This window comes from Manis javanica, chromosome 13 (assembly GCF_040802235.1).
Source record: "Manis javanica isolate MJ-LG chromosome 13, MJ_LKY, whole genome shotgun sequence".
NCBI classification, from domain to species: Eukaryota; Metazoa; Chordata; class Mammalia; order Pholidota; family Manidae; genus Manis; species Manis javanica.
The window spans coordinates 51,494,624-51,520,897 of record NC_133168.1 but is presented as its reverse complement, the minus strand read 5'-3'; the positions used below and the strand labels follow the sequence as shown (position 1 = coordinate 51,520,897).

General features: G+C 35.7%; 1 protein-coding gene across 1 annotated transcript in view; it reads right to left on the bottom strand.

The window, feature by feature from the left end:
• The window catches only part of ENPP1 (ectonucleotide pyrophosphatase/phosphodiesterase 1), a 71,203-nt gene that overhangs the window by 23,576 nt on the left and 21,353 nt on the right, over nt 1-26,274 (bottom strand). Inside the window, exons 2-11 of the mRNA XM_036994156.2 lie at nt 11,207-11,279; nt 9,193-9,309; nt 8,342-8,467; nt 7,369-7,429; nt 5,534-5,631; nt 3,597-3,676; nt 2,555-2,674; nt 1,401-1,510; nt 689-754; nt 302-374 (exon numbers count right to left, since the gene is read on the bottom strand). Coding sequence (XP_036850051.2) covers nt 302-374; nt 689-754; nt 1,401-1,510; nt 2,555-2,674; nt 3,597-3,676; nt 5,534-5,631; nt 7,369-7,429; nt 8,342-8,467; nt 9,193-9,309; nt 11,207-11,279 — 924 coding nt within the window. The remainder of the gene's footprint in view (nt 1-301; nt 375-688; nt 755-1,400; nt 1,511-2,554; nt 2,675-3,596; nt 3,677-5,533; nt 5,632-7,368; nt 7,430-8,341; nt 8,468-9,192; nt 9,310-11,206; nt 11,280-26,274) is intronic.

The following is a 26,274-nucleotide window of genomic DNA, read 5'->3' as shown; positions in this document are numbered from 1 at the left end:
ACAAAATTTTCAAAGAACACTTAGATCTTAGGCCAATGTAGGAGGATAAGGAATGGATAAATATAAAATTTAATTTATCATCAGTTCAATTTAGCATTGTGGAAAGTATAAGCAAATCAATTCTTCCAATTCTAACTTTGATTAAAGTGCATCTCTTGGTTTAGTAAAATTATGTTTAATATTCACTCTTTCCAGAAACTATGGACTCTTACAGAAACAGGTCTTGAAAGCTGCTTCAAAGCAAGGTTCAGTTAGATGTTACTAGGTTCAATAAAGTAATCACTGATAAAAATATACTTACTTCACTGCTGACTGGTCCATATGAATGACCTGAAGAATCTGGTTCTTCTAAATACAGAGTGTAAAAGTGTGGTCTAAATCAAACAGTATCAAAATGTAATATTTTATGAACACATTATGAAACAGAATAAAGAATAATTTTTAACAATTGATAGTGACTAAAAATTCTACAACACTGGAGTAATATTTCTAAAGCGTGCTGACAAATAATTTGCAGGTTTGGAATTCTTCAAAATGTGGCTTCACAGCTCACTAAAAAGTTCTCACTAAAGAGACCACATAAAACTTCATAGCCAACTGCAATGTTTTCTTGTACTCTATTTAAAAATAGTGTATAAATTCTATAAAACAAAGGAGTATCAACAATAGAAATGAGTTGTCTGCATACCTTTCACCTTCAGGAAGCTGCAGCCACTTAAGAATAGCTGAAATTCTTTCTTCAAATGGTATTGAACTAAAATTAAGTACAAACAAAATTAAATCTGTGACAACTGTTTAGGCTTAAAATATAAATGTTTTTCTTATTGAAAATTGCATTGAAAGACTAAACAGTCAAACGCATCAATTATATTTGAAGCAATGTAAGAGTTTTATTTGAAAACTTAAATTTGTTTTTCCAACAAAGGAACAAAAGTTGTTTTACACATATGAAAGTTGTATTTGTGTTTAAAATTTGCTCTCCAGTCTCTATTTGAGAATATTACTCCATATCTGAGAATAGCAACTGCTACCACATGAAAAACCCATGTGTTAATACTTTCTACAAAGGGTATCTCATGAAGAACACACTCATCAATGCCTCTTGGTAAAACTGGAGTCAGTCACCAATGACTTCATTTTTCATTCCTGCCCTAAGATCTGAATACAAACCCCAACATGTTAACAGTACTTTCTAGAAAACTTCTAGAAAAATAACCTTGTCTAGTGTTATAATTTACCTATCTAAAATTTGAGATACAGTTCTTATTCTGACCATTCTCATTTTTTTCAGCCAACATACCGCTCAAATGCTAGAACCTGGGCTTGATAAAAAGGAGGACCTGAGATTAAAAATAAGCTCTTCTATATTATAGGTCCTAGAAAAAGTACATTATGCATACCCATTGTACACTTTATAGAAGTCTGGGAGAATTCCTTGAATTTCCACTTCTGATCCTGGCCAAAAATATGTACCAGTCTTCAGGCCTTGATATTTGGCTGTGAGCCAAATCTGGGAAAGATAATGAAGGAAATTTACCAAAGAAGGAAATTATGCAAACATTCATCTCTTAGGAAGTATGTGTTCATGAAACACTAATGCATTCCTCTCAAGTATTAGAATGTTTCTGATGTTAACAAACTCCATCAGCTAGACCACAAAATAATAATGTAATGTGACACTGAACAGCAACAAAAAGTATAGACATAAATCAGTTGGCATCTCCTGTACCTTTTAGAGTCATACTGCTGCTTAATAGGAGTTAAAATTCACAAATACATGTATGTTTAATTTATTAACATATAAATAAGAAGAAAAATTCACAAATACGCATGTTTAATTTATTGACATTTTTGCTTATGTAATTCACATTGATTAAGCACTTATTATTGCCAATTGCAGTTCAAATATTCCTATAAGCATCCTAGTTATAACTTAAATAATCTTCACAATAACACTATGCGGGAGTTAACAGTATGTCTACAGAATAGACATGAGAAAACTAAGACACAGAAAGAATAATTTGCCCCAAATCACATAGCTTTAAATGTCAGAGCTAAAATCTGAATTTATAACCTGCAAATTGAACATCATGCTGTTTCCATCTGATAAGAATATTAAGACTAACAGACCCTATGGAATTACTGGGGCAAATTTTAAAAACTTAAAAGGAGAACACACCTAAATCACAATCAGAGAGAAACTTCTAAGTTAGCATATGCAAACAAAGTCAGTTTGCCTCCTTCAGAAACATTTAGCTTTGTGTAAATCAAAATATTACCCCCAGACTACTGCTATATACTGTTAGTACAAGAAGGCAGAATCAAGCAGAAAAGAAAAATGCCTCAGAATAACCCAAACCCCCATCTGAAATAAACTATTCCTATTATATAATGATACTGTACTTGGGGTTATCATCATTCATCTCCATTTGACCACAAACACAGTGAATTAAGAAGGTTATTAAAAGCTGCAGGAGATCTGGTATGTTACTCTGAATGAAACAGATGAGAATAATATAAGAAATAATTTTAGTAGCTATAACAAACAACTCACTGGTTCTCCTTTGTACCACTCTGGATTAAATTTCTCTTTATTTCTAATTGCAAAGGAAGCATTCATTTTGGGATCATAGATATTATTGTCAATTATGCCATGTGATTCTGGATAAAGTCCCTAAAAAATATAAAATACAAGTTTCATTTAAGTTATGAGATTTTTAATGTTAAAAGTCATAGAACAAAATCATCAGAGAGAGACATATCCAAACCTACAAGGAATTTAACATAGATTAAGGAGGAATAAAACAACAGGATTGTCAGAATACAACCAATCACTCCAGGTTGTATGTATTATTTGTGTTTTAGGTTATGTAATAGGACAAAATGAGTTAGGCACCCTATGCCTATATAAATAGGCAGCCTCCCAATTTTTTTTTAAAAAAGTGCTCTGTTCTTCTTTTGCATTTCTGATTAAAGCATTTCTGCAAAACAAACTCCTTTTTGGGTGGGTTCAAGAATAGGTTGTATTAATATAACCTAAAGTGTTAAATTTCTGGCTTCAACGCTAAAGCCTAATGAATTCAACTATTTTTTTTGGATTCAAATTAAATCAGAAAACTTTGCCTGAAACAAAAACAGGGCTGTAATCTTATCTAGAGTTAGGGAAAGTGGCTTGTTTCAACTCAAACATCAAGATGACTGGAAAGACAAGCTGAGAATGCAAGAGTGTGAGGCAGTTTGGGGGCTCAAATCAAGTATTCTATAAAACTAGCAAGAAAATATCAGGACACCGGAATCAGAGACTCTCAAAACTGAAAGGAAGCCAAGAAACATTTCCTGGGGTCTTTAGTCACCTCCTTTCGCAGCTGGAAAAATGGAGACCCAGAAGGTAAGGTGACCTTCCCAAGGGCACAGCTAGTTAGTGGCCAAGCAAAGACCAGAACCTACATTTCCTTGCTCACTACACACTGGAAAAGAAGTTTGTTTGTTTGTTTGTTTGTTTGTTTTTCTGGTCTGATATCCAATTATTTCCTTAAATATTGTCATATTTACATTTATTTTCTGTGAACACATAAAAGTTGAAATACAGAACTTACCGTGACGATGCTGTAGTGATTGGGGAAAGTCTTGGTGGGATATACTGGTCTCATGTTTTTAGTATACGTTCCACAGTTTTCTACAAGGGTGAACAATTGAAGATTGTTATTAAACCCAACTGACAATCTGTCTACCTCATTTAGCTTTGGCACTGCAGAAACCTAAACAGTATAAAAAAATTAACTCAGGAGTTCATAACCATAAAAATTCTGGGGGAATTATACAGCAACTTTGTGGATCCAAATTCAATGTTAAGATTTCATTTTTCTCTCAGAAAAACATTAAACAATACAAGCCAATGAAATACTTAGGCCAACTTATCAATTCCAGACAGACTATTTGTAATAATGCTGCTTGTTAGATCTTTGTCTGATACAACTTGGTGGTCACATACTTAAATTATAAGAGGTAGCTTTAAAAAACAACAACAACAAAAACCTGCAGTAGCTAAATCTGCAAAATTAAAACAAGGGTGAAAAGGTAGCTGGAGTGACAGTGTCCCAACCTGAAAATCCAGAACCAGCTAACTCCAGACAACTTTGACAGCACTCTAAAGACAAAAAGCATCTCCTGGCTTCAAAGCAGAGAAAGCACAGAAGTCAGACTGTCCTGAGTTAGCTTGGTGTCATGCTTCTCCTCTGCCTCTACTATTGAGAGAGGAACATGGAACTAATCATCCTAGCATTTCAATACCTGCTTGCCTGAAAATGCTCCTCGGATTGGCATGTGTTTGTCTGTCTCAATGTCTTCGTAGCAATTCAGAATTACAGACTACTCACTCAGTCAGGCAAAGCTAGTGCTTAAGCTAATTGTGTATTGGTTTCTTTTACATTTCACCTATAGGTACCTACAGCTCCTTAATTCTGAACTCAGGACACCATAATGGGTGCCAACAGGATGAATTTATCTCTGAATGGTAACAAACAGGTAGATTCAAGGTTCAAAGACCATGGGCCTATCTGATAAGAACAGAGCCTTCCTTACCCGAGCAAGGGCTTTGCTGAAGGCTTTTTATGTCAACTGGGTTTTTTAAATAAAAACTATTTTTTTCCAGGTAGAAATTAAAGACTTAAATTTTTTAAAGTTTTCCAAAAATTATTTTGGCTGTGACCAAAGAACTATAATAAATGTACATAGGTATTTACTGAGAGTGATTTTAATGTTTAAACCAATCTCACATACTCATCTGGTAAATAGTATTTTAAAATTCCAGAAGAACACTAAGGTGTATATAAATACATAGTTGTATTTACTTACTTCTATTTCAATCCACTGTTACACTGTAGCTACTTAAATACTGATCATTGATAATGAACAAAGGTCTAGTTTTTATACCCATATACAATTTCTTCCTTTTTCAGTAAAAATGATGATACAAGTGATACCCATATTACAGATGTTAATGTGACTTAAAACTTTGGCATTAATACTAAGGAAAGACCATTCCACTATTGCAAAAATAACTTAAAGAATAATCATTCAATCAAGACATTGGTTGAGACAGAGAAACTGGAAGGATGGTACACAATACTATAGGATAACTACCAGGCAAATATTCTGTATCTATATTACTAGTATCATATCAGAAATACCTTTAGTTTTTGAAATTCTATTTTAAGATCTAATACTTATTAAGTGAATGGATGAATGAATGACCTTTCCACAAAAGGAATCTAAAATTCAAAGGAAAAAAAAATACATGTATCAGCCAAGGGATGAAAATCCTAAGGTAAATGTATCATCTTGGAAGTATTTGAAGGGTAGATTCCAGGTAATTACAATGTTTAAGACTGGTTCCTTATCATTAGGTTCAAATACTTTGTAATAGAAGTTTGGTAAAACAATTAGATTCTGCCAGTATTTTTCCAAAAAACGACTGCCTCCCTAGTCTATCTCACTGACATTGTGACACTCTGTCAATTCTGAAGTTACTCACTTAGTCTACTAATAACAGGAAGAAGTCCACCCCAAGTGCGTAAATATTCTGCTCTGAAGCCATCCAAAGAAAGTAAGAGGGTAGGAGGTGTCTCGAACCTGGGTAATGAGAAAGAAAAAGAGAGAATATTTAAAGAAGTAGAAAGAAGACACACATCAAGTGAAGATTTTCTCCCTCCTTGCCACAGATGCAGTGAAGATTTTCTACTCAGATCAGTATGGAATTGAGAGCAAACTAACATAGCAAACATCCTCATAAAGGATATTTTACAGGCATTTATATTTATATACATGTTCTGCATTTCATTGTATCTATCTATCATTAAATAGTATTGGTTAAGCATTCATACCACTATGAGCCACCATACAAAGAATATCATTCATGCTTACTGCTATTCTAAATGCTAGACCAAATGCTACTAAAATGTAATAATATTTTCTCAATTTGCAAGAGAATGTTAATAGCATTTTTTGAATTGTTTCCATTAATTTTTTTTCCGAACAACCACATTCTGACATTGTCTCTACTTGAATCTAATAGATGATCATACTAGACGATATGATCTTATCACATCACATAAGGTATATACAATATTTAGTTAAATTCAATATATTTGAAAAACATTAATATTTAATAGAGAGGTTTGAAAGGTATTTGCTACAAATAAAATATAAACAACAAAGAAATGATTCAAAGCTAGAAATGACAATAAGATTACACACACACACACACAGACACACACAGACACAATACGTATGTGGGGTGGAAATCTGAAGAGGGAGGCAAACAACACATACAATGAAGAGCATATCTGCTGAGCCACCAGGCAAATGTACTGCTATAATAATTTATGGTATAATAAAATGTGTTTTAAATTATGATCTTATTGTAAAGAAAGGAACAATATATTTTCACTGGGGTTAGCATTAATTAAAAAATAATGATCAATGTTTAAAGGAAAAGAAAGATTCAAAATTCACTGGGCTAAATTTTCAATATATCTTGGACTTAAAGACAGATCAGGATCCATGTGAAATCTCCTTTTAAAAAGATCTGTTCTTTTGGAATACTTTGATTCAGGTTTAGTTTTTGCTGCTACTGTTAATGTTCTTTTTTGTTTAAACTACTCTCCCATCCAAAAGAAAAAAAATACACATCTTATAAAGTAACAATAAATTACACACATAAAAAATAAGCAAAAATACAGCTTTAAAAATTTTAATAGTTCAGAAAAATCATTACTTTAAAAAGGTAAAAATATATTTCTGAAGATAAATAATTCAAAATATATGAGTTAGAGCTTAAGTAGAGCAAAGGTAAATATATCTAACATTTTCATAAAATGTCCACCCTTTGAATTCCATATTTTTTCTGATGGCCTGGTATGTGTAAAGTACTGTACAAAATAAAGACAAAAAATATGAATTATAAAAATTATGTAACACCCTCTCACAGACATGTTGCTTCTCCCAAATGTTTAAAAATATAAAAAAATAATGAGGCTGTAAAGTAATTTGCTACAAATTCAACTCTCAAAACTGTTAATGAAAATAAGGGGCTTTCCTTCCTAAGAAGGAAGACACAATACGTCCACCCAACATTCATGAATTCTAGAGATTAAATATTCATGACTCCTCTGTTTTCCATTAGCTTCCCAAGTGAGGGTCATTCCATAATCATCTCTATACCACCAGCACCAAACACAAGGTCTGACTAAAACTAACGTCTAATGAACCAGTGATTAATTATTATTTCTATTTTTTCAATTTGCTAAGAGTTTAAAAAAAAGGTACTTCTAAAAATAAAAAAATTAGTATCTCAGAATATCATCTTACCCTGCTGGACACTGTGGCTCATTAATGCTCTCACATGTTTCTTCTACCCAACTTTTCTCACCTAAAATATTTTCAAGAAATATAATGAGCTGGACACACTTGATTGTAATAACAACAATTGTGATTCTGTGAGATATATTAGGACAGATTCCAAAAACAAAATACATGGACAAATCTATAAATACATGGGGCATGATTTTAGGGAAATACAACAAACATAAAGAGTTATCTGCATCAAAATAAGAGGTAGCTGGTATCAGGAAGAAAAAGAACATATAATTGCAAGACTAAAACATGTTTTAGTATTTGTGAGAACTTGCAGGTGTCTTTTCCATTTTCAAATAGGTAACATTTTTAGTCAAAATTTACAACCCTCCTTCTATCCACCCAACAAAATCTTCTGGTATTAAATCCCTGATGTCTTAGTTCTTCTCATATAGAGCTAGGTTCTGTTAAAGAATTTGAAGGAAACCAGTAACATCTAGACAAGACATCATAATAGCATTGGTTTGCATACTATGTTATAATTTTAAGCAGTAATTTCACTTCTACTCTCTCAATGCATGGCAGACACTGTCCTCACTTACTAGGAAAGACCCCAGGGCATAGAAGTGATCCAGAACTGCAAAATCAATCTTCCCACAAATACAGCATTAAGTATGCACTAATATCAAGATAACATGAGGGGATGGGTGGTGGCAGAACAGTGAGGACTATAGATGGAACAAGATTGGTCATGTGTAGATAACAATTTATTAGGCTTGCTGATGATTACAAAGTTCATTACATACTCTCTTTACTCACATATATGTTTGAAATTTCCTTTAATCAAATGTTTTAAAAAGTATTTTGTCAGCTGATATAGTTAATAAATATGACTCCTACTGAAAAAAAAAAAACATCTATACAAAAACAGAAGATCTAGGAAGATGTCAGGCTGCTGAAGAACTGGATAAGTGCATGGAAACCTCACCTTGACACACAGAGCCATAGTTGATGCAGCAGTCACCTTTGTCCCTACAGTCATCTGAACAGGAGCAAAGGCTTCTGGACAACCTTTTCTCACCACACCTGAATTTACTGCAAGTCCATATATGTTCTAGAAACAAGTAGCAACAAAATACATTTTATGGCCTAAATTCAACACATCAAAAATGAACACAGAATTGGTGTCTCCTGGAGCATGATCCATAAGAGACAATGAACTATTTCATAACTCTTACTCACAGAATCTGCCCCCACAGTGGTCAACCTGAACTAACAGACAGAAAGCATGAAGGCAACAATTACTACTATTTTGCTAAAAAAACAAGCAGAATTTCATCATTTTAAAACATGAACATAATTATTATTATACAATTCACATGTAGATTTCTTCCATCAGCCATTTTTTTTTCAGTTCTAAAAATTTAACCTAAAATCTAGCTCATTCCCATTTAAATATTATTCCACATCATGTGTAGGAAGTCCAAATCAAACTGTGAAAATTACATATTTCCATATTCTGATGGTTTTATTTTAAAGTTTAAGTGAACATCTAGGAACTCTTGTAATAAGCCCATAATGAAAATAATTCAATTTCAAGTACCCCTTTTGAACTTGGTTTGAATGCAAATTAGACTACAGCTTTTTAGCATCCATTAAAAATAGGGACAGTATTTAGCTACCCATAAAATGCTTAAAAAGGCAAAAACACATGAAATTTTTTTCGTTAAGGAAATATAAGGCCACATTTCTAAAAATCTCGAATATAAAAGATGCAGAACTTTCCTCTGGTCTTCTACTCATGCCCATGACTCCATCTTTCTCCACGCACATTCTTACCTGGTTCTATACACGTCTCCTGGTAATCCAGACAGCAGTTTCCAAGGCCAACACAAGCAACATCACAACGACAGCTCCCAAATGTCCTCTCAAAACAGCGACCTTTGCAACTTTTAACTGAAAATAGTAAATAATGAGTCAGATGTTTCTAATCATTAAATAATTCCAAAGCAAACACTAACTCATACACCTGTGTTAGATTCAAACACTATTTTAGAAAACACAGAGGAGGGTAATACAGTTACCCAAGAATCTTCACAAATACACAAGGAAAAGTGACACAAATGGAAGGTAACTTTATGGAGAGTTTGCATTTTTAAAAAAATCTCTTGCCAAAAGAAGAAACAAGAACAACTTTTTAATTTCATTATAAACCTTACTGGGTCTGGTAAGGCCGAAACACTTATGGTATGGGAAAGGAAAGTCAGAACACAGGCTTGTTCTGAATATTCTATGCTCTGAGAAAGTTGGCTTACACAGCCATGGGGGTCTCTAAAATGTCAAAAATGTGAGAAAAGGTTTTAAAAGTAGTTACCTATGAACATTTCAGGAAGAGAAAGATACCTGACGGACCTCACTGTCAGTCTTTGTGTAAAAAAGAAGTAATCTATTTGTGCAGGACACATTCTGCAGATTGCCCTCCTGCCCACCTAAAATACCCATCTCACCTTCAGATTAACCTGGTTCCCTCTGAGAACCAGTCCAAAACTGCCTAGTCTAGGTCTGTGCTCCTTTTTAAAAGCTTTTATAACACCTTGTTCTTCTCCTCAGTCACTTAATTCTATTTGTAACTAGATTACCTGGTTAGTATTTTAGTCTCACACAAGATTATAAACTTCTTAAGAACAAAGACCACACCTGGATTTTGCCCAGCATACTGCATCCCTGTTACCCAGCAAGATGCTTGACTATAGTTGGTACTAGTAAGCTTTTGTTAAATGTAAACACGGTGGAGATGGAAGGAAAATACTTTTCATTAAAAACAACAATTTGACATTGTAACTCTTTACTAGCTATCTGGAATAGACTAGGTTTTTACTAGATTAATTAAAAAATAAGAATGGTGAGAAAAAAACTACCTCAGAGACAAAATAAAACTACTATAATATATGGCTGACCCTTGAATAATGTGTAGTTAAGGGCACTAACCCCAGGTGTTGAAACCTTCATATAACTTTTGATCTCCCCAAATTAAAGTACTAGTAGCCTACTGCTGATCTTACTGATAACATAAACAGCCAATTAACATATATTTTGTATGTTGTATACATTATATACTTTATTCTTACAAAAAAGTAAGCTTACAGAAAAGAAAATGTTTTTTTCAAATTGTCTCAAATCTCCAAAAGAAATTTCCAATGCATTTATTGAAGAGAATCCACATATAAGTGGGCCCACACAGTTTAAACCCAGGTGTTCAAGGGTCAACTGTACTTTGATTCAAAGTTTTATTATTTATAGTAATCTTGTCAATGCTGGATAGATTTCTGCACTTGATTTAAAGAGAAAAAAATGTGTATGTTGAAGCTTAAAAATATCACTATTGCTTTGAAATTACCGATGTCCACCAAATTTTAAAAGCCTCAAGGGTATATAATGGTAAGTTTCTGGTTGTCTAGGGATGCTAACTGGTCACCTAGTAACCTCCAGGGCTCCCTCAGCAACTAACTCCTTAGAGCAATAAGTATCCTAGTAAGTCCCTAGAGGAAGTCAGCCAGAGGGCTCCAGAAGCTCTGTTAGCTATGCCTATGTGTTTGTGTCTCTTTGTTTTTAGTTTTTTCTTTGTTTGGTTACTCTTTTGGTCACAGTCCCTTTTGTTGTTTTAGGATGATGTCGTGTGAGTAAATAACATGTCATACGTCTAAAATAATAGAAGAGCTTCAAGAAAGCTCAAAGCAGCATCAGATGTGTGATATCAAGTACCCACAGGATTAGAGCATAATGCTTATCTCAACAGCATTCTAAAGAAGGCTAAAAGCACCCCACACACATAGACAATTACTGTACTAATTACCTTCTTTGGCACAGCTTGGTTTCAACCCAAATATACAACCAAGGATTGTTGCTAACACACAGACGGATAATACCTATGGGGAGAAAAGGAAATTATATAGCTTCAGAATCCTTTTATGTCCTCAAATGTTTTATTTCTTCATATGATTCTAAACTTGCTGGTTCTGCTCTTTTTCCTGATGTGGGTATTGGTCACACAGATGTGTTCACTGTGTGAAAATTCAGACTGCACACACATGCTTGTTTTTCTCTATATGTGTTAGACTTCAACAGTTTAATTAAATTAGTTTAGCAAATGAATCCAAGCCATCCAAGGTAAACACTGCCAGACATTTCTCAGTCAATGTAAAGAAATCTGTTGACAGAATGGAAGTTAATACCATAATTTGATATTGCACTAGAGAACTAACAGATGTGCAAATATTACACAGTTGGATGACACAAATATTGGCAAGGATGGAAAGAGTAATGGAAACTCACATGTACTACTTCTGTAAAACCACACAATTACTTTGGAAAACAGATTAAAACTATTTGGAAAAGTTGGAGATATGCATTCAGTTCAACTCAGCAATTGAACTCCTATGTGCACAAGTTGGTAAAACTTACACACACGTGTGCAAAAAAGAATGCTCATAGCAGTACTATTAGTAATAGCCCTGTAATGGGAACAGCAAACGTCAGTTAACAGCAGAGAAGATAAGTTGTCATGCAACAAAAGGGAATAAAACTTGGCAAGAAAAAAATGAATGAATTACAGATGCACACACTGCAATACAGTTGAGAAGATAATATTTAGGGCAACAAGGCAATCACAAAAGAATACAAACTAAAGAGTTACATTTACATGGGACACAATTTATTTAATGTACATTATATAAAGTATATGCTCAATGTAAATACTTGGGAAAATGACTGAGAAAATAAAGAATATGATGTTCACCAAAAAAAAAAAAAAAAGAAAGAAATCCGTTGACAGAACTCCATATATCAATAAATTCACAGTCACTAAGTTCCTCCACCTGCATATCTGGAATCTGTTGAACAGCAGCAGTGTTACACCCAGAGTTAGCTATTTCTTCCAAACCCCATTTATATTTTATTTGAATTTCACTTCTAGCATTATCACTTTTCTTTCCTTTACTTCACTTTCATTGTTAGCAGCCAATTGCTCATTTTTAACAAATGTCATATAAACTCAGCACTGGAGACAAAGAAACAACATACCTACATGCTCTGTTTTCTGTGCTGACTTGACCATGAGATGTACAATAACCAGTCAGAGTCACTGGTCACTGACCATGATATGCCACTACTCACAGTTAACAAATCTTGGTAAGTAAAATTTGAACCATGTTGTTGGAGGACTGGAGTTATGTAATTAAACTGTGGTAACTGAATTTGTGTATGTCAGGGAGGTGTGCAAAGCTAGGATTGCCTGCCCTCACAAGAGGGCAACATAGCTATCCCAAGGAGGTTTATTTTTATTGGTATTCATAAAAACAAACAAAAACCTTAAATTCATTGACTTAAAATTTTAAGAAACTGGTTAAAAACATCAGTTCAATCTATACAATAAAATATGCTGAGGTAGTTAAGTAACCTCAGAGACAGGTGTGTCAGAAGAAGGCTGAGAAGGAAGACACCAAAAATAATGAGGTGTAGCCATAGGAAATTGGAAGTGACTGCCGATGGACCTCTTCAATCTTCTGCAAGTGAGAAGCATCTGCTGGGAATGAGGAAGTCTAGGTGGGGCTCTGAGGTAATGAAGGCAGCTTAGGAAATCCCATATGAAGGATGGCAGCTAATCAGCTGCATCGATGGAAATCGAATCAACAAGAGTGGAAAACAGCCCAAGCTCTGGGACCCCAGCTTGACCTGAGGTCATGGATTGTCAATTCCCCCATTTCAGAAGAGGGAGTGGGGGAACGGGATAAAAAGGGAATAAGGTGTGGGAAGGTGGAAGGCAGGAAGGGCTAAGAGAGCGGCAAAGGGAACAAGAGACTCAAGGTGTGGCTGCAATGGCTAAAGAGAGGACCATGTGCACATGGGTATTTGAATGGAGAACTCAGAGGGGCCAGGTGAGTGAGGGAGTGGGAATGAAGGAGGGAAAACAAGTTATGAACCCTGAAAAATTTCAGAGTCTAAGTATTAGAATTGGGACAGCTTAAAATGGAGATGAAACCAAAAGAGGAAACCTGAACTTGGTATAAGGTAAACTCAAAAGTTAAAGTACTTTTCCTACTAACTAGAGTTAACCTTTTACCAATAAATAGAAATCACAGTAACAGAACTTTATTTAGATTCTGACATTCATTGACTTAAAATGCGTATTTCCTCGCTGATGTAAGAAATTCAGTCATGAAAAGGTATTACCAATAATTCTACTATTCTTGCTAAATATAAAACAGTACTTGTGAACAGCTCTATTACAAACAAGTCTCATCTTGAGAAAAACTATGTAAAAGTTTGTGGTAAACCAACATTTAAGTGTTCAGCATGAATTTATAACACACCTAGTGTATGCTGGTTTTAACCTTCTTGTTAAACTGCCGAAGACGCATGCTGATTTATTTTTGAATCACCTCTTCACTGATAGATGTTATATAGATTTACCTTTTATATGATAACACAAAGCATGGAATTGAAACAAAGTATGAGAACAGAAACAATCATTTCTCATCTATAGTCACAACCATAAAAGATGAAATTGGAGCTCTCTCCTACTTTGTAACTCAACACCCTATCAGAATAGTTTTAAGTAGGAAATTACTCTTCAACAATTTTCAGAGCTATGAAATATAATTCAATTTGAATTTGCATCACAAAGTGGTTTAAGCAAGCAACAGCAAAATCTATCAACCACTTTTAGCTCTATAACAACCTAGGCAGTTTTCATATTTTCTTAAAAACTATAGAAAAACATTTTATCTTAGAAGACTGGGTGCTTGGCCAGGGGCTGAGCAGCTCTAGAGAGTAGAGGTTTTGGGCACTTGAGGGTGCCACCTACAAAGATGAAACATCGAAGGAATCTGGTTTAGACCAAAATCCCACAAACACCAGAAAGAGGACCAAGTGAAACTGAACATGCCAATCTTCCTGAAAGAGATTTCAAAATAAAAATCATAAACATGCTCACAGAGCTATAGAAAAATATTCAAGAACTAAGGGAGGAATTCAAGAGATAGAAACTTTGAAAAATACAGTACCCAAAATTAAACATACAATGGAGGTATTTAAAAGCAGATTAGGTGAAGTAGAGGAGATGGTAAATGAAATAGAAATTACAGAACAGAAATACAAAGAAGCTACGGCACAGAGAGAAAAAAGGATCTCTAAGAATGAAAGAATATTGAGAGAACTGTGTGACCAATTCAAATGGAACAATATTTGCACTATAGGGGTACAAGAAGAAGGAGAGTGAAAAAGGGATGCAAAGTGTCATTGAGGAGGTAATTGCTGAAAACTTCCCCAATCCGGGGAAGGAGATAGTCTCTCAGGCCATGGAGATGCACAGATCTCCCAACACAAAGGACCCAAGGAAGACAACGCCAAGACATATAATAATTAAAATGGCAAAGATCAAGGACAAAGACAGAGTATTAAAAGTAGCCAGAGAGAGAAAATAGATCACGTCGAAAGGAATACCCATCAGGCTATCATCAGACTTCTCAGCAAAATCTTACAGGCCATAAAGGAGGGGCATGATATATTTAATGCAATGAAACAGAAGAGCCTTGAACTAAGAATACTGTATCCAGCTGATTATCATTTAAATTTGAAAGAGGGATTAAACAAATTCCAGATAAGCAAAGGTTGAGAGAATTTACCTCCCACAAACCATCTCAATAGTGTATTTTGGACGGACTGCTATATATGGAAGTGTTCCTAAGGCTAAATAGCTGTCACCAGAGAAAATAAAACCACAGTAAAGGAAGTAGACCAATTAATTACTAAGCAAATGCAAAATTAAATCAACTACCCATAAAGTCAGTCAAGGGATACACAAATAGTATAGAATACGATACCTAATATATAAAGAATGGAGGAGGAAGAAAAGGGAGGGGGAAAAAAAGAACCTTTAGATTGTGTTTGACAGAGCATACTAAGTAAGTTCAGTTAGACTGTTAGATAGCAAAGAAGCTATCCTTAAACCTTTGGTGACCAACAATATAAAGCCTGCAATGGCAATAAGTACATATCTATCAATAATCACCCTAAATGTAAATGGTCTGAATGCACCAATGAAAAGACACAGAGTCACTGAATGGATAAAAAAATAAGACCCATCTATATGCTGCCTACAAGAGACTCACTTTAAACCCAAAGACATACACAGACTAAAAGTGAAAGGATAGAAAAAGATATTCCATGCAATTAATAGGAAGAAAAAAGCAGGAGTTGCAGTACCTGTATAAGACAAAAGAGACTTTAAAACAAAGAAAGTCACAAGAGACAAAAAAGACATTATATAATGAGAAAGGGGTCTGTCCAACAGGAGGATATAACCATTATAAATATCTATGCACCCAAAAAGGAGCACCTACATATGTGAAAAAAATACTAACAGAATTAAAGGGGGGAATAGAATGCAATGCATTCATTTTAGGAGACTTCAACACAACACTCATTCCAAATGACATATGAACAAGACAAAAAATAAATAAGGAGACAGAGGCAGTGAACAACACATTAGAACAGATGGACCTAACAGACTTCTACAGAACAATTCAACCAAAAGTAGCAGGATACACATTCTTCTCAGTGCACATGGAACACTTTCAAGAACAGATCATATATTAGGCTACAAAAAGAAATTTTACCAACCAGCATCAGACCACAAAGGTATGAAACTAGAAATAAATTATGCAAAAAACACCCCCAAAAAAGACTACAAACACATGGAGGCTTAACAACATGCTCCTAAATAATCAATGGATTAGTGACCAAATAAAAAAAGATATCAAGCAATATATGGAGATGATTAGAAACAAAACCTCACCACCACAAAATATGTGGGACGCAGCCAAGACCATGCTAAAAGGGAAGTATATTGCAATACAGGCTTACCTCAGGAAAGAAGAACAATCCCATATGAAGTCTAAATTCACAATTAATGAAACTAGAAAAAGAAGAACAAATGAGGGTGACAGTCAGTAGAAGGAGGGACATAGAAAAGATTAGAGAAGAAATAAATAAAATTGAGAAAAATAAAATAGAAAGAATCAATGAAAGCAGGTACTGATTCTTTGAGAAAATAAACAAAATAGATGAAACCCTAGCCAGACTTACCATGAAAAAAAGAGAGTCTACACACATAAACAGAATCAGTCTACACACATAAAAGATCACTACGAACACCACAGAAATACAAGGAATTATTAGAGAATACTATGAAAAATTACATGCTAAGAAACTGGATAACCTAGAAGAAATGGACAACTTTCTAGAAAAAACAACATTCCAAGGCTGACCCAGGAAGAAACAGAAAATCTGAACAGACCAATTACCAGCAATGGAATTGAACTGGTAATCAAAAAACTACCTAAGAACAAAACTACTGGACCAGATGGCTTTACTGCTGAATTTTGTCAAACATTTAGTGAAGGCCTAATATGCATCCTCCTTAAAGTTCTCCAAAATCTAGAAGAGGAGGGGATACTTACAAACTCATTCTATGAGGCCAACATCACTCTAATACTAAAACTAGAGAAAGACACAATAAAAAAATAAAATTACAGACCAACATCCCTGATGAACATAGATGCAAAAATACTCAACAAAATATTAGCAAACCAAAGAGAGAAATATATCAAAAAGATCATCCACCATGATCAAGTAGGATTTATTCCAGGGCAGCAAGGATGGTACAATATTCAAAAATCCATAAACATCATTCACCACATGTACAAAAAGAATGTCAAAAATTACATGATCATCTCCATAGGTGCTGAAAAAGCATTCAATAAAATTCAACATCCATTCATGATAAAAACTCTCAACAAAATGGGTATAGAGGGCAACTACCTCAACATAATAAAGGCCATATATGACAAACCCTCAGCCAACATTATACTTAACAGCACAAAGCTGAAAGCTTTTCAAGATTGGGAATAAGACAAGGATGCCCATTCTCACCACTTTTATTCAACACAGTACTGGTGGACCTAGCCACGGCAATCAGACAATACAAAAGAAATAAAAGGCATCCAGATTGGTAAGGAAGAATTTAAACTTTCCCTGTTTGCAGATGACATGATATTGTACATAGAAAACCCTAAAGAATCCACCCCAAAACTACTAGAATAACTGAATTCAGCAAAGTTGGAGGATACAAAATCAACACACAGAAATCCGTTGCATTCCTATACACTAACAATGAACTAGCAGAAAGAGAAATCAGGAAAACAATTCATTCACAATTGCATGAAAAAGAATAAAATACCTAGGAATAAACCTAACCAAGGAGAAGAAAGACCTATACCATGAGAACTACAAGACACGCTTAAGAGAAATTAAAGAAAACACCAATAAATGGAAATACATCCCATGCTCATGGATAGGAAGAATTAATATTGTCAAAATGGCCATCCTGCCTAAAGCAATATACAGATTCAATGCAATTCCTATCAAAATACAACAGCATTCTTGAACAAACTAGAGCAAATAGTTCTGAAATTCATACGGAACCACAAAAGACCCTGAATAGCCAAAGCAATCCTCAGAAGGAAGAATAAAGTGGGGGGGATGGGGGGGAGGAGGATTATGCTTCCTGACTTCAAGCTCTACTACAAAGCCACAGTAATCAAGACAATTTGGTACTGGCACAAGAACAGACCCATAGACCAATGGAACAGACTAGAGAGCCCAGATATAAACCCAACCATATATGGTCAATTAATATACAATAAAGGAGCCATGGATATACAATGGGGAAATGACAGCCTCTTCAATAACTGGTGTTGGCAAAACTGGACAGTTACATGTAAGAGAATGAAACTGGATTATTGTCTAACTCCATACACAAATGTCAACTTGAAATAGATCAAAGACCTGAATGTAAATTGTGAAACCATAAAACTCTTATTAGAACACATAGACAAAAATCTCTTGAATATAAACATGAGCAACTTTTTCCTGAACACATCCTCTCAGGCAAGGGAAACAAAAGCAAAAATGAACAAATGAATGGGACTACATCAAGCTAAAAAGCTTCTGTACAGCAAAGGACACCATCAGTAAAACAAAAAGGAATCCTACAATATGGGAGAATATATTTGAAAACAACATATCCAACATGGGGTTAACATCCAAAACATATAAAGAATGCTATGCCTCAACACCCAAAAAGCAAATAACCCGATTAAAAAATGGGTGGAAGATAAGAACAGATACTTCTCCAAAGAGGAAATTCATATAGCCAACAGGCACATGAAAAGATGTTCCATATTGCTAATTATCAGGGAAATGCAAATTAAAACCACAATGAGATATCACCTCACACCAGTTACAATGGCCAACATCAAAAAGACAAAGAACAACAAATGCTGGTGAGGATTCGGAGAAAGGGGAACCCTCCTACACTGCTGGTGGGAATGTAAATTAGTTCAACTAAAAATAGAAATACCACTTGACTCAGTAATTCAAGTCCTAGGTATTTACCCAAACAAAGCAAGATCCCAGATTCAAAAAGATACATGCACCCCTATGTTTATTGCAGCACTATTTACAATAGCCAAGATATGGAAACAACCTAAGTGTCCATCAGTAGATGAATGGATAAAGATGTGGTACATATACACAATGGAATATTATTCAGCCATAAAAAGAAAATAAATCCTATGATTTGCAACAACATGGATGGTGCTAGAAGTTATTATGCTCAGTGAAATAAGGCGGCGGAAATGGACAAGTACCAATGATTTCCCTCATTTGTGAAGTATAATAATGAAGAAAAACTGAAGGAACAGAACAGCAGCAGACTCACAGACTCCAAGACTGCAGTTACAAAAGAGGAGGGGTGGGAGAGGGTAGGTGGGAAGGGAGGAATAAATGGATTGAGGGGCATTATGATTAGAACACATGGTGTGTGGGGGAGTCACTAGGAAGACAGTGTAGCAGAGAAGACAAGTAATGACTCTGTAGTATCTTACATCCTGATGGACAGTAACTGCAATGGGGTGGGTGGGACGTGATAATATGGGTGAATGTAGTAACCACATTGCTTTTCATGTGAAATCTTCATATAAGTGTATATCAATGATTCCTTAATAAAAAAAACTCACACTAATAAAATACATCCCTAACCTTTCTACAAAAAAAAAAAAATAGAGAAGTTGGAGCTAGGAAACACAAGTAAAAGTTATTGAAATGTTTTGCCTGTGTTAAAAGAGTACTTGGAGTTTTCTGATTTTTTTGTTAAATCCCTAAATCCTTAGATCTTTCTTAGACGTTTAATAAATAGTAAGAAAGAGATGTTAAAAAATCACTCAATTTTTCTCACAAATTCCCTCAAATGTTGTGGCATTTGTATATTTGTACTATTTGTCCTTTCTCAATCCTTCATTCAAATATGAGTGTCTACTGTGTGCAGTCCATTTGCTAAAGGACAGAGATATAAATGGAGGTAACTCTTTCTGACAGAGAAACCAAGGGGAGAGAAGTGGTCATCAAAATGAATGACTACAATGGGGCTGGACAAGAGCTATAACAGATAGATGTAAAAAATGTTAACATGCTAATTAATAGCACAGTGGATATGGCTTACAAAAAAGGCTTATTGCCAAAGGCTGCGCGAAGAGAGATTTGGAGAAAAACGGATTTTCCCTTCAATCAATAAACAAATGTTCACGTTCCTACAATATGCGGTGTACTTAGATTCTGTGAGGAAGTATACAAATAAAACAAAACAAGACTGTGGTGAAATCTCTCATCTCAGAGTTTATTATCTAACTGGGGCAACATCTGTAGAATTTGTTGATAGAGACATGAAATACTGAGAAGGAACCTAAGAATTAAACTACACTGTAGTGGCAATATATGCAATAGTGCTTTGTGCAAAGCCAGGAAGTAGAGAAAAATAACACCAGTTTGGGAAAGAGAGTAGCCAAGGCCATGATAAGCCATCCCATCTATAATACTTACTATGTGCCAACCACTTTTCTAAGTGTTTCATAGCAAATCATTTGATCCTTACAATAACATTCTGAGACAGATTATGGAGAGTAGCTCAACTTAAGGAAACTGAGCTGCAGAAATGTAAGTAACTTGCCAAGGTTCACAGGGTTGAGGAGCAGCTGGGTTAAGATTTGAATTTAGGGTGTCAGGCCACAAAGGGGGTGGCACAGTAATGTTAGGAAAGACTATAAAACCTAAATGTGATTTATTCCCACTAGGATGTTTAAACATTTTAACAATAAGGTATTAACAAAGGGCCACATGGTGGAAGCTGCTAGGGCTGAGAGTGGGGGTGGGGGTGGGGGAATTGATAAGGGCCTGGCTATACCTGTTTGAGTTTTTTTAAACCTACCAATAAGATTAAGACAAATGTAAAAGAAAGATATAACTGGCTTAGGCGACGTCCGGGGAAGAATGTGAACCCTGTAGTACTCAGCCAGTGAGGAACCAGGGGAGGGACTCGCGCACTAGGAGATGAATTACTGGCGCCAAACTCCCCAGGTGTGCCTGCTCACCAGACACCCCATCTTGCAAGACCATCATTAAAGCCTTACTCCGCTGTTCTCTTTGTATTGGTGTCTACTCATTGAATTTGGACCAGTGAGTGTGTTTCTCACAGTAGGGGGGATGGCCTCAGGGGCAGCCAGTGGACAGCTGTGGAGGCATTTAAGTATGGAAGCCACATGACTTAATTAACAAGTTCTAGAAAGACCCTTTGGCAACACTGTAGAAGGCTGTGGTATGAGCCCAAGTATACAATGAGGACTTCCATCCGCCTTCCTCTCTTCTCCCAAGAGGTGCTCTGTCTTCACCCTTTGCTGCAGCCCTGACCAAGCTCCATGAGATTTGTTTATTTTTTTTTGTCTCTTTCTAGACTGTCAGTTCCAAGGAGGAGTAATTTATTCATTTCTGTATTTTCTACATCTAGCATAGTACCTAGCATAGAGCAGACTTGCAACAAATTGCTGAGCTGAAACCCAGTAAACTAATTTATATAAGAATAATTTGAGGGGAAACCATAAACCTCCCCCCTTTCTACATCTGAGATGACAGTTTGTTAAGTGCGTTTGTGTCTGTGATGCCAGGGTTCTTGTTTGCTTAGCAAACACCCAAGGTAGGAGAGCCAGGAAGACTTACATTGAGAGAGACAGTGAGAGGACAGACAGAGCTCCGGGCTTGCGCCAGGTGGAGACAAGAGAGCCTGGTTTGGTGTGTTATCTAGGGGTTTTATAGGCAGTTGAGGATTTTTAGAACCGGATAAAAGGCTTAGGGGTGTGGACTTGTTAAGTGGTCCCTGAATATTAAAAATTAACTTAACACAAGAAATTTACTGCTCTGATTTCTTCCTGGGATACTGGATTTCTTGGTCTAGGAGCATATCGAAAGGTTGCCTGCCCAGCCCCCAAGGTGGGCTGAGGTATTGTCTGTTTGCTGAAGAGTAAGTGAAGAATCTTACTTCTTAAACTTCCTGGGTATTAAAATGCAATCTTATCTTTAAGGTGGAATCCTTCCTGCCTTTTACTATGTTGTTTACAATTGAGTCTGCATGTTAAATTAGTTGCCCAGTTTGTAAACTCACTTCATCAGATCTGAAGGAGGAAAGACAGCATGCTAAGATGAATCTTACACAACATTACAAATTATTAGCATAATAAAAACATGTGCTACTCTTTATCTGGGAAATATTAACTGTCTCAATGAAGAATGACCCTAGAGCTTAATGTTTAAGAGTTTTGGTAGGGGGTTTCCTTGCATGTAGTTACATTGCTCTGACTGCAAATATCCTGCCTTGCTTTTTCCAGAGGCCCTCACCCTATTCTGTCTAAGCCCAGGGTCCCTGTCTCATCTGCTTTATATAAATGATGCCTATAATAAATACATACACAAAGTATTTTTTGTAGGAAATGATACTTGCTGGATTTCATATTCAAACGTGACCAATGGAACATAAATGCCTATCCGATGTGAAGATGAATTAGCTGCCTGGACTGCCTATTAGCCCTCTGACCTTGGACCAAAGCTGCACGCTTTCTGAAAACAACTCTGAGAACTTAGATCTATGCAATGCTGTGAGTCTGCAGGGAATTTCCTTTCCTAGAGAATGAGGATTAAACCCTAGTGCAATAAACCCCGTGCTAAGAAACTTCCCCAGGAGATTCAAAGGGAAACTCAAATGCCCTGTTCTTGAGAAACTTTTAAGCATTACAACATTAGAACTTGTAACTACTGCTTGTGAGACAGAGACCGTGGGTGTAGTCAGAGTAAAGTGAGGGCCTTCGGAAAAAGCAAGGCAGGATATTTGCAGTCAGAGCAATGTAATTACATGCAAGGAAACCCCCTACCAAAACTCTGTGTTAAACATTAAGCTCTAGGGTCATTCTTCAGTGAGATCAGTTAATATTCCACAGATAAAGAAGAGTAGCATGTTTTTATTATGCTAATCATTTGTAATCATGTGTAAGATTCACTTTAGCATGCTAAAAGGCCCAGGCCTATGTGTTGTCTTTCCTCCTTCAGATCTGATGAAGTAATTTTGCAAACTGGGCAACTAATTGAACAGGTAAACCCAGGCATAAGCAACATAGTAAAAGGCAGGAAAGATTCCACCTTAAAGATAAGATTGCATTTTAATACCCAAGAAGTTAATAAATTAGAAATTCTTAACTTACTCTTCAGCAAACAATACCTCAGCCCACCTTGGGGCTGGGCAGGCAGCCTTGTTTAATATGCTCCCGGACCAAGATGCAGGTATCTCAGGGAAAAATCATCAGAGCAGAAAGCTGATTGTGTGAAGTTAATTTTAAACATTCAAGGACCACTTAACAAGTCCACACCCCTAAGCCTTTTTTCATGTTCTCAAAAATCATCAACTGCCTATAAAACCCCTAGACTATGCACCACCCGGACTCTCTTGTCCCCTTCTGGCATAAGCCGGGAGCTCTGTCCTTTCACTTTATCTCTAAATAAAAGCCTGTACTTGCTCTCCTACCTTCAGTGTTTGTGAAGCTCATTCTTCAGCTTCATGAACAAGAACCCTGGCATCACTTGTACGGATTTTGGAACTTTTTAAAGAAAAGGTTCTAACTTTTGCTCAGCCTCTTATACACTCAATATCTGTTGCAGTCAGGGACCTTGAACATGAGAAACTGAGTCAGAATGACGTTTAATGCAGAGGGCTTAGACTTCCTCGGAGACTAGGCACCAAGTCAGTGCTCCCCTACGCTTTTATTAGGTTACAGCAAGTAAAAAGACAGGCATCGAATAATAATTATAGGATGAGTTTTTCATCAAGCTAAACAATTGCAAACTAATTACCTCTTAAAGTTTCTCTTCTGTCTCATTCAGTCATCTGGCCATGTGAATCTAAACAACTGCAAGCAAATAACCTCTTAAGTTTCTCTTATGTCTTGTCAAGTCATCCGGCCATGTGAGTCTCACGGTGTTTTCCTATCTGGGTTTGTCTCAGAAAGGATCAGAACTGTTTGCCCGTCTCTGTCACACCGCTCACAACTCCCACCAGATTCCAAGACGCAGCACCTATTGTTCTCTCTTAGATTAGTTTCAGCTATAGATTAAGCTTAAGCAGGAACTAAATTACAGCAAGGTTAGCTGCTGGAGTAACTACACTGGGGTATCTACAAATATCATTTTAGTTGTGTTGACTCAACTGAAGATCCTCCCAAATGGCAGTGAAATTAATAAGAAGGAATTTACAGAACTGGTCAAATGAAAATGGGGAAAGGAGACACCAAGCAGTGAACAAGCGTATCAGTAGGGGCAAACCTCAGACTCAACCTCTCAGTGAAACAGTAGAACTCTCAAGAAGTTGGCAACTGCCTGGTAGAAAAGATTTCAGATACAAAATGGCTAGGGTTCAAATCCCACCTCTGCTAATTCATTTATCCAGCATTCAACAAATATTTCTTGAGAGCACACTCGTGCCACATGCCAAGACTGAGCTAGTGATGGGGATACACCAGTGAACAGAGTAATTTCAATGCCTTCGTGGAGTTCACATTCCAGTGACTTCCTGACAACCACCAACTGTGTGACTTGACAACGGTTCACATCCTCACTAAACCTAATTTTCTTCAATCCCTAAAGGGCTGCTAATACCTACCTCACAAAGTTGATGCAAGTCTTGGGAATAATGTACAGAAAGTGCCCAGATTGGTGTCTATGGCCAGAGGTGCCCATAATGACAGTTTCTACTAGGAATGTCCAGCTCCCTAAGAGGACTGAACCCACTATAGATTCTTCCACAGGGACAATATAACCTGATCAATGGTTCATCTAATTAGAGAGCATTCTTTTTATTTGGTGTTAAAAGAAATGCCATAAACTACTATATGAACTTTTTCCTTTCTGTTTTGGGGGGTATGAGGGCTATTAATTCTTCAGTAATCTGTTTTCAACAGTAGTTGAACACCATGCAGTAGAAAAGAAAATCTGTCCAAAAGATGTAACAGAGACAAATATTTTTTTGCAGGAAATGGTGGTACTGCTAATTTAGTTATATCTATATAGCAGCTCTCCAAACCATGCTACTGAAAAAGGGATCCATGTAAACACCAATTTGCATATTAGAGATTACTACAGATTGATGTCTGCACACTGAACAAAGTATAGCCTTAAACTGATCAAAGCACTGTAGGTATAAGAAGCTGTAAAAAATTCTGAAATAAATACCTTAAAATATCCATATCCCTTGGCTCAAAAATAACACTTCTTGCAGTTTATTCAAAAGTAAAAAATCATGTACCAATATTTGGATACAAACATACATATGCAGCACTATTTATAAGAAAAAAGAGAGATATACACAATGTCCAACAACAGTAATATGACTAAAGAAAGCAGGGACTATTTATATACCGATAAGCAGCCACTAAGAGTGATGACTTAGAAGACTATTTGATGACATGGGGAAAGATACATGGTTGATAACAAACTGCAAACTGTAAAAAATAGGCAATACAGCCCTAATTATATATGTGATACATATTTTACAAATAGTTTTTTCTCTAGCTGATGGGCTTGTAAGTGATTTTTGTTACTCTCTTGGTACTTGTCTTTAATTTTCCAAAGTTTCTACAATGAACTCATATATTTTTGGAAACAGTATACAGGAAAATGAGCATGGGTATTAGTGACCCAGAGTAAAGTTTTCCTTGTTCTGACATTTCTAGGTATCTTCAGCATAGCAGGAAGAAGAAATTCTAAAAAGCTATAACCTAGGCTTACTCTAGGCAAAGTTTCCATTTACTCTAAACAAACTTCAGTCAACAAATTCTGCCTCCACTCATCTATCTAAACCCATCATTCTTAACTATCAATCAATCTTAACTATCAATCAATCTTAACTATCAATCACCAGTCATTTGAAGCCTATAGTATGAGATCAATGAAAAGGTCTAAGATCAACACAAAGGAAAAAAAGAGAAGGCAAAGAAAAAAAAAAAAAATATATATATATATATATATATATATATATATATATATATATATATATATCTAAGAGAACACATCCAATTAGCATTCTCAGTGGGATTCTAAAAGATACCTACAAATCTTCAAAGCAAAAGGTCCTTATATCAAGTGTCTGGAATAATCAAAGATGGCTCATTTGGTAGTCACATAATTGTAAAATTCCTGAACCAACGATAAGACTATCTTAAAGTGAAAGGCTGTGCCAGCTTCATTAAAAAAGCCTTAAAAATATGTAAGATGGAGTTTGTTTTTCTTCGGAGAATTAGTAGAACTCACTGGTGAACCTCTCTGGCCCAGAAAGATCCGTGTACAAAATTTACTGATTTCTGGTTCAATTTCATAATGCATTATAGTATTTAGATTTTTCTAATTTTTCTTGTGTCAGTTTTGATAAGCTGTATT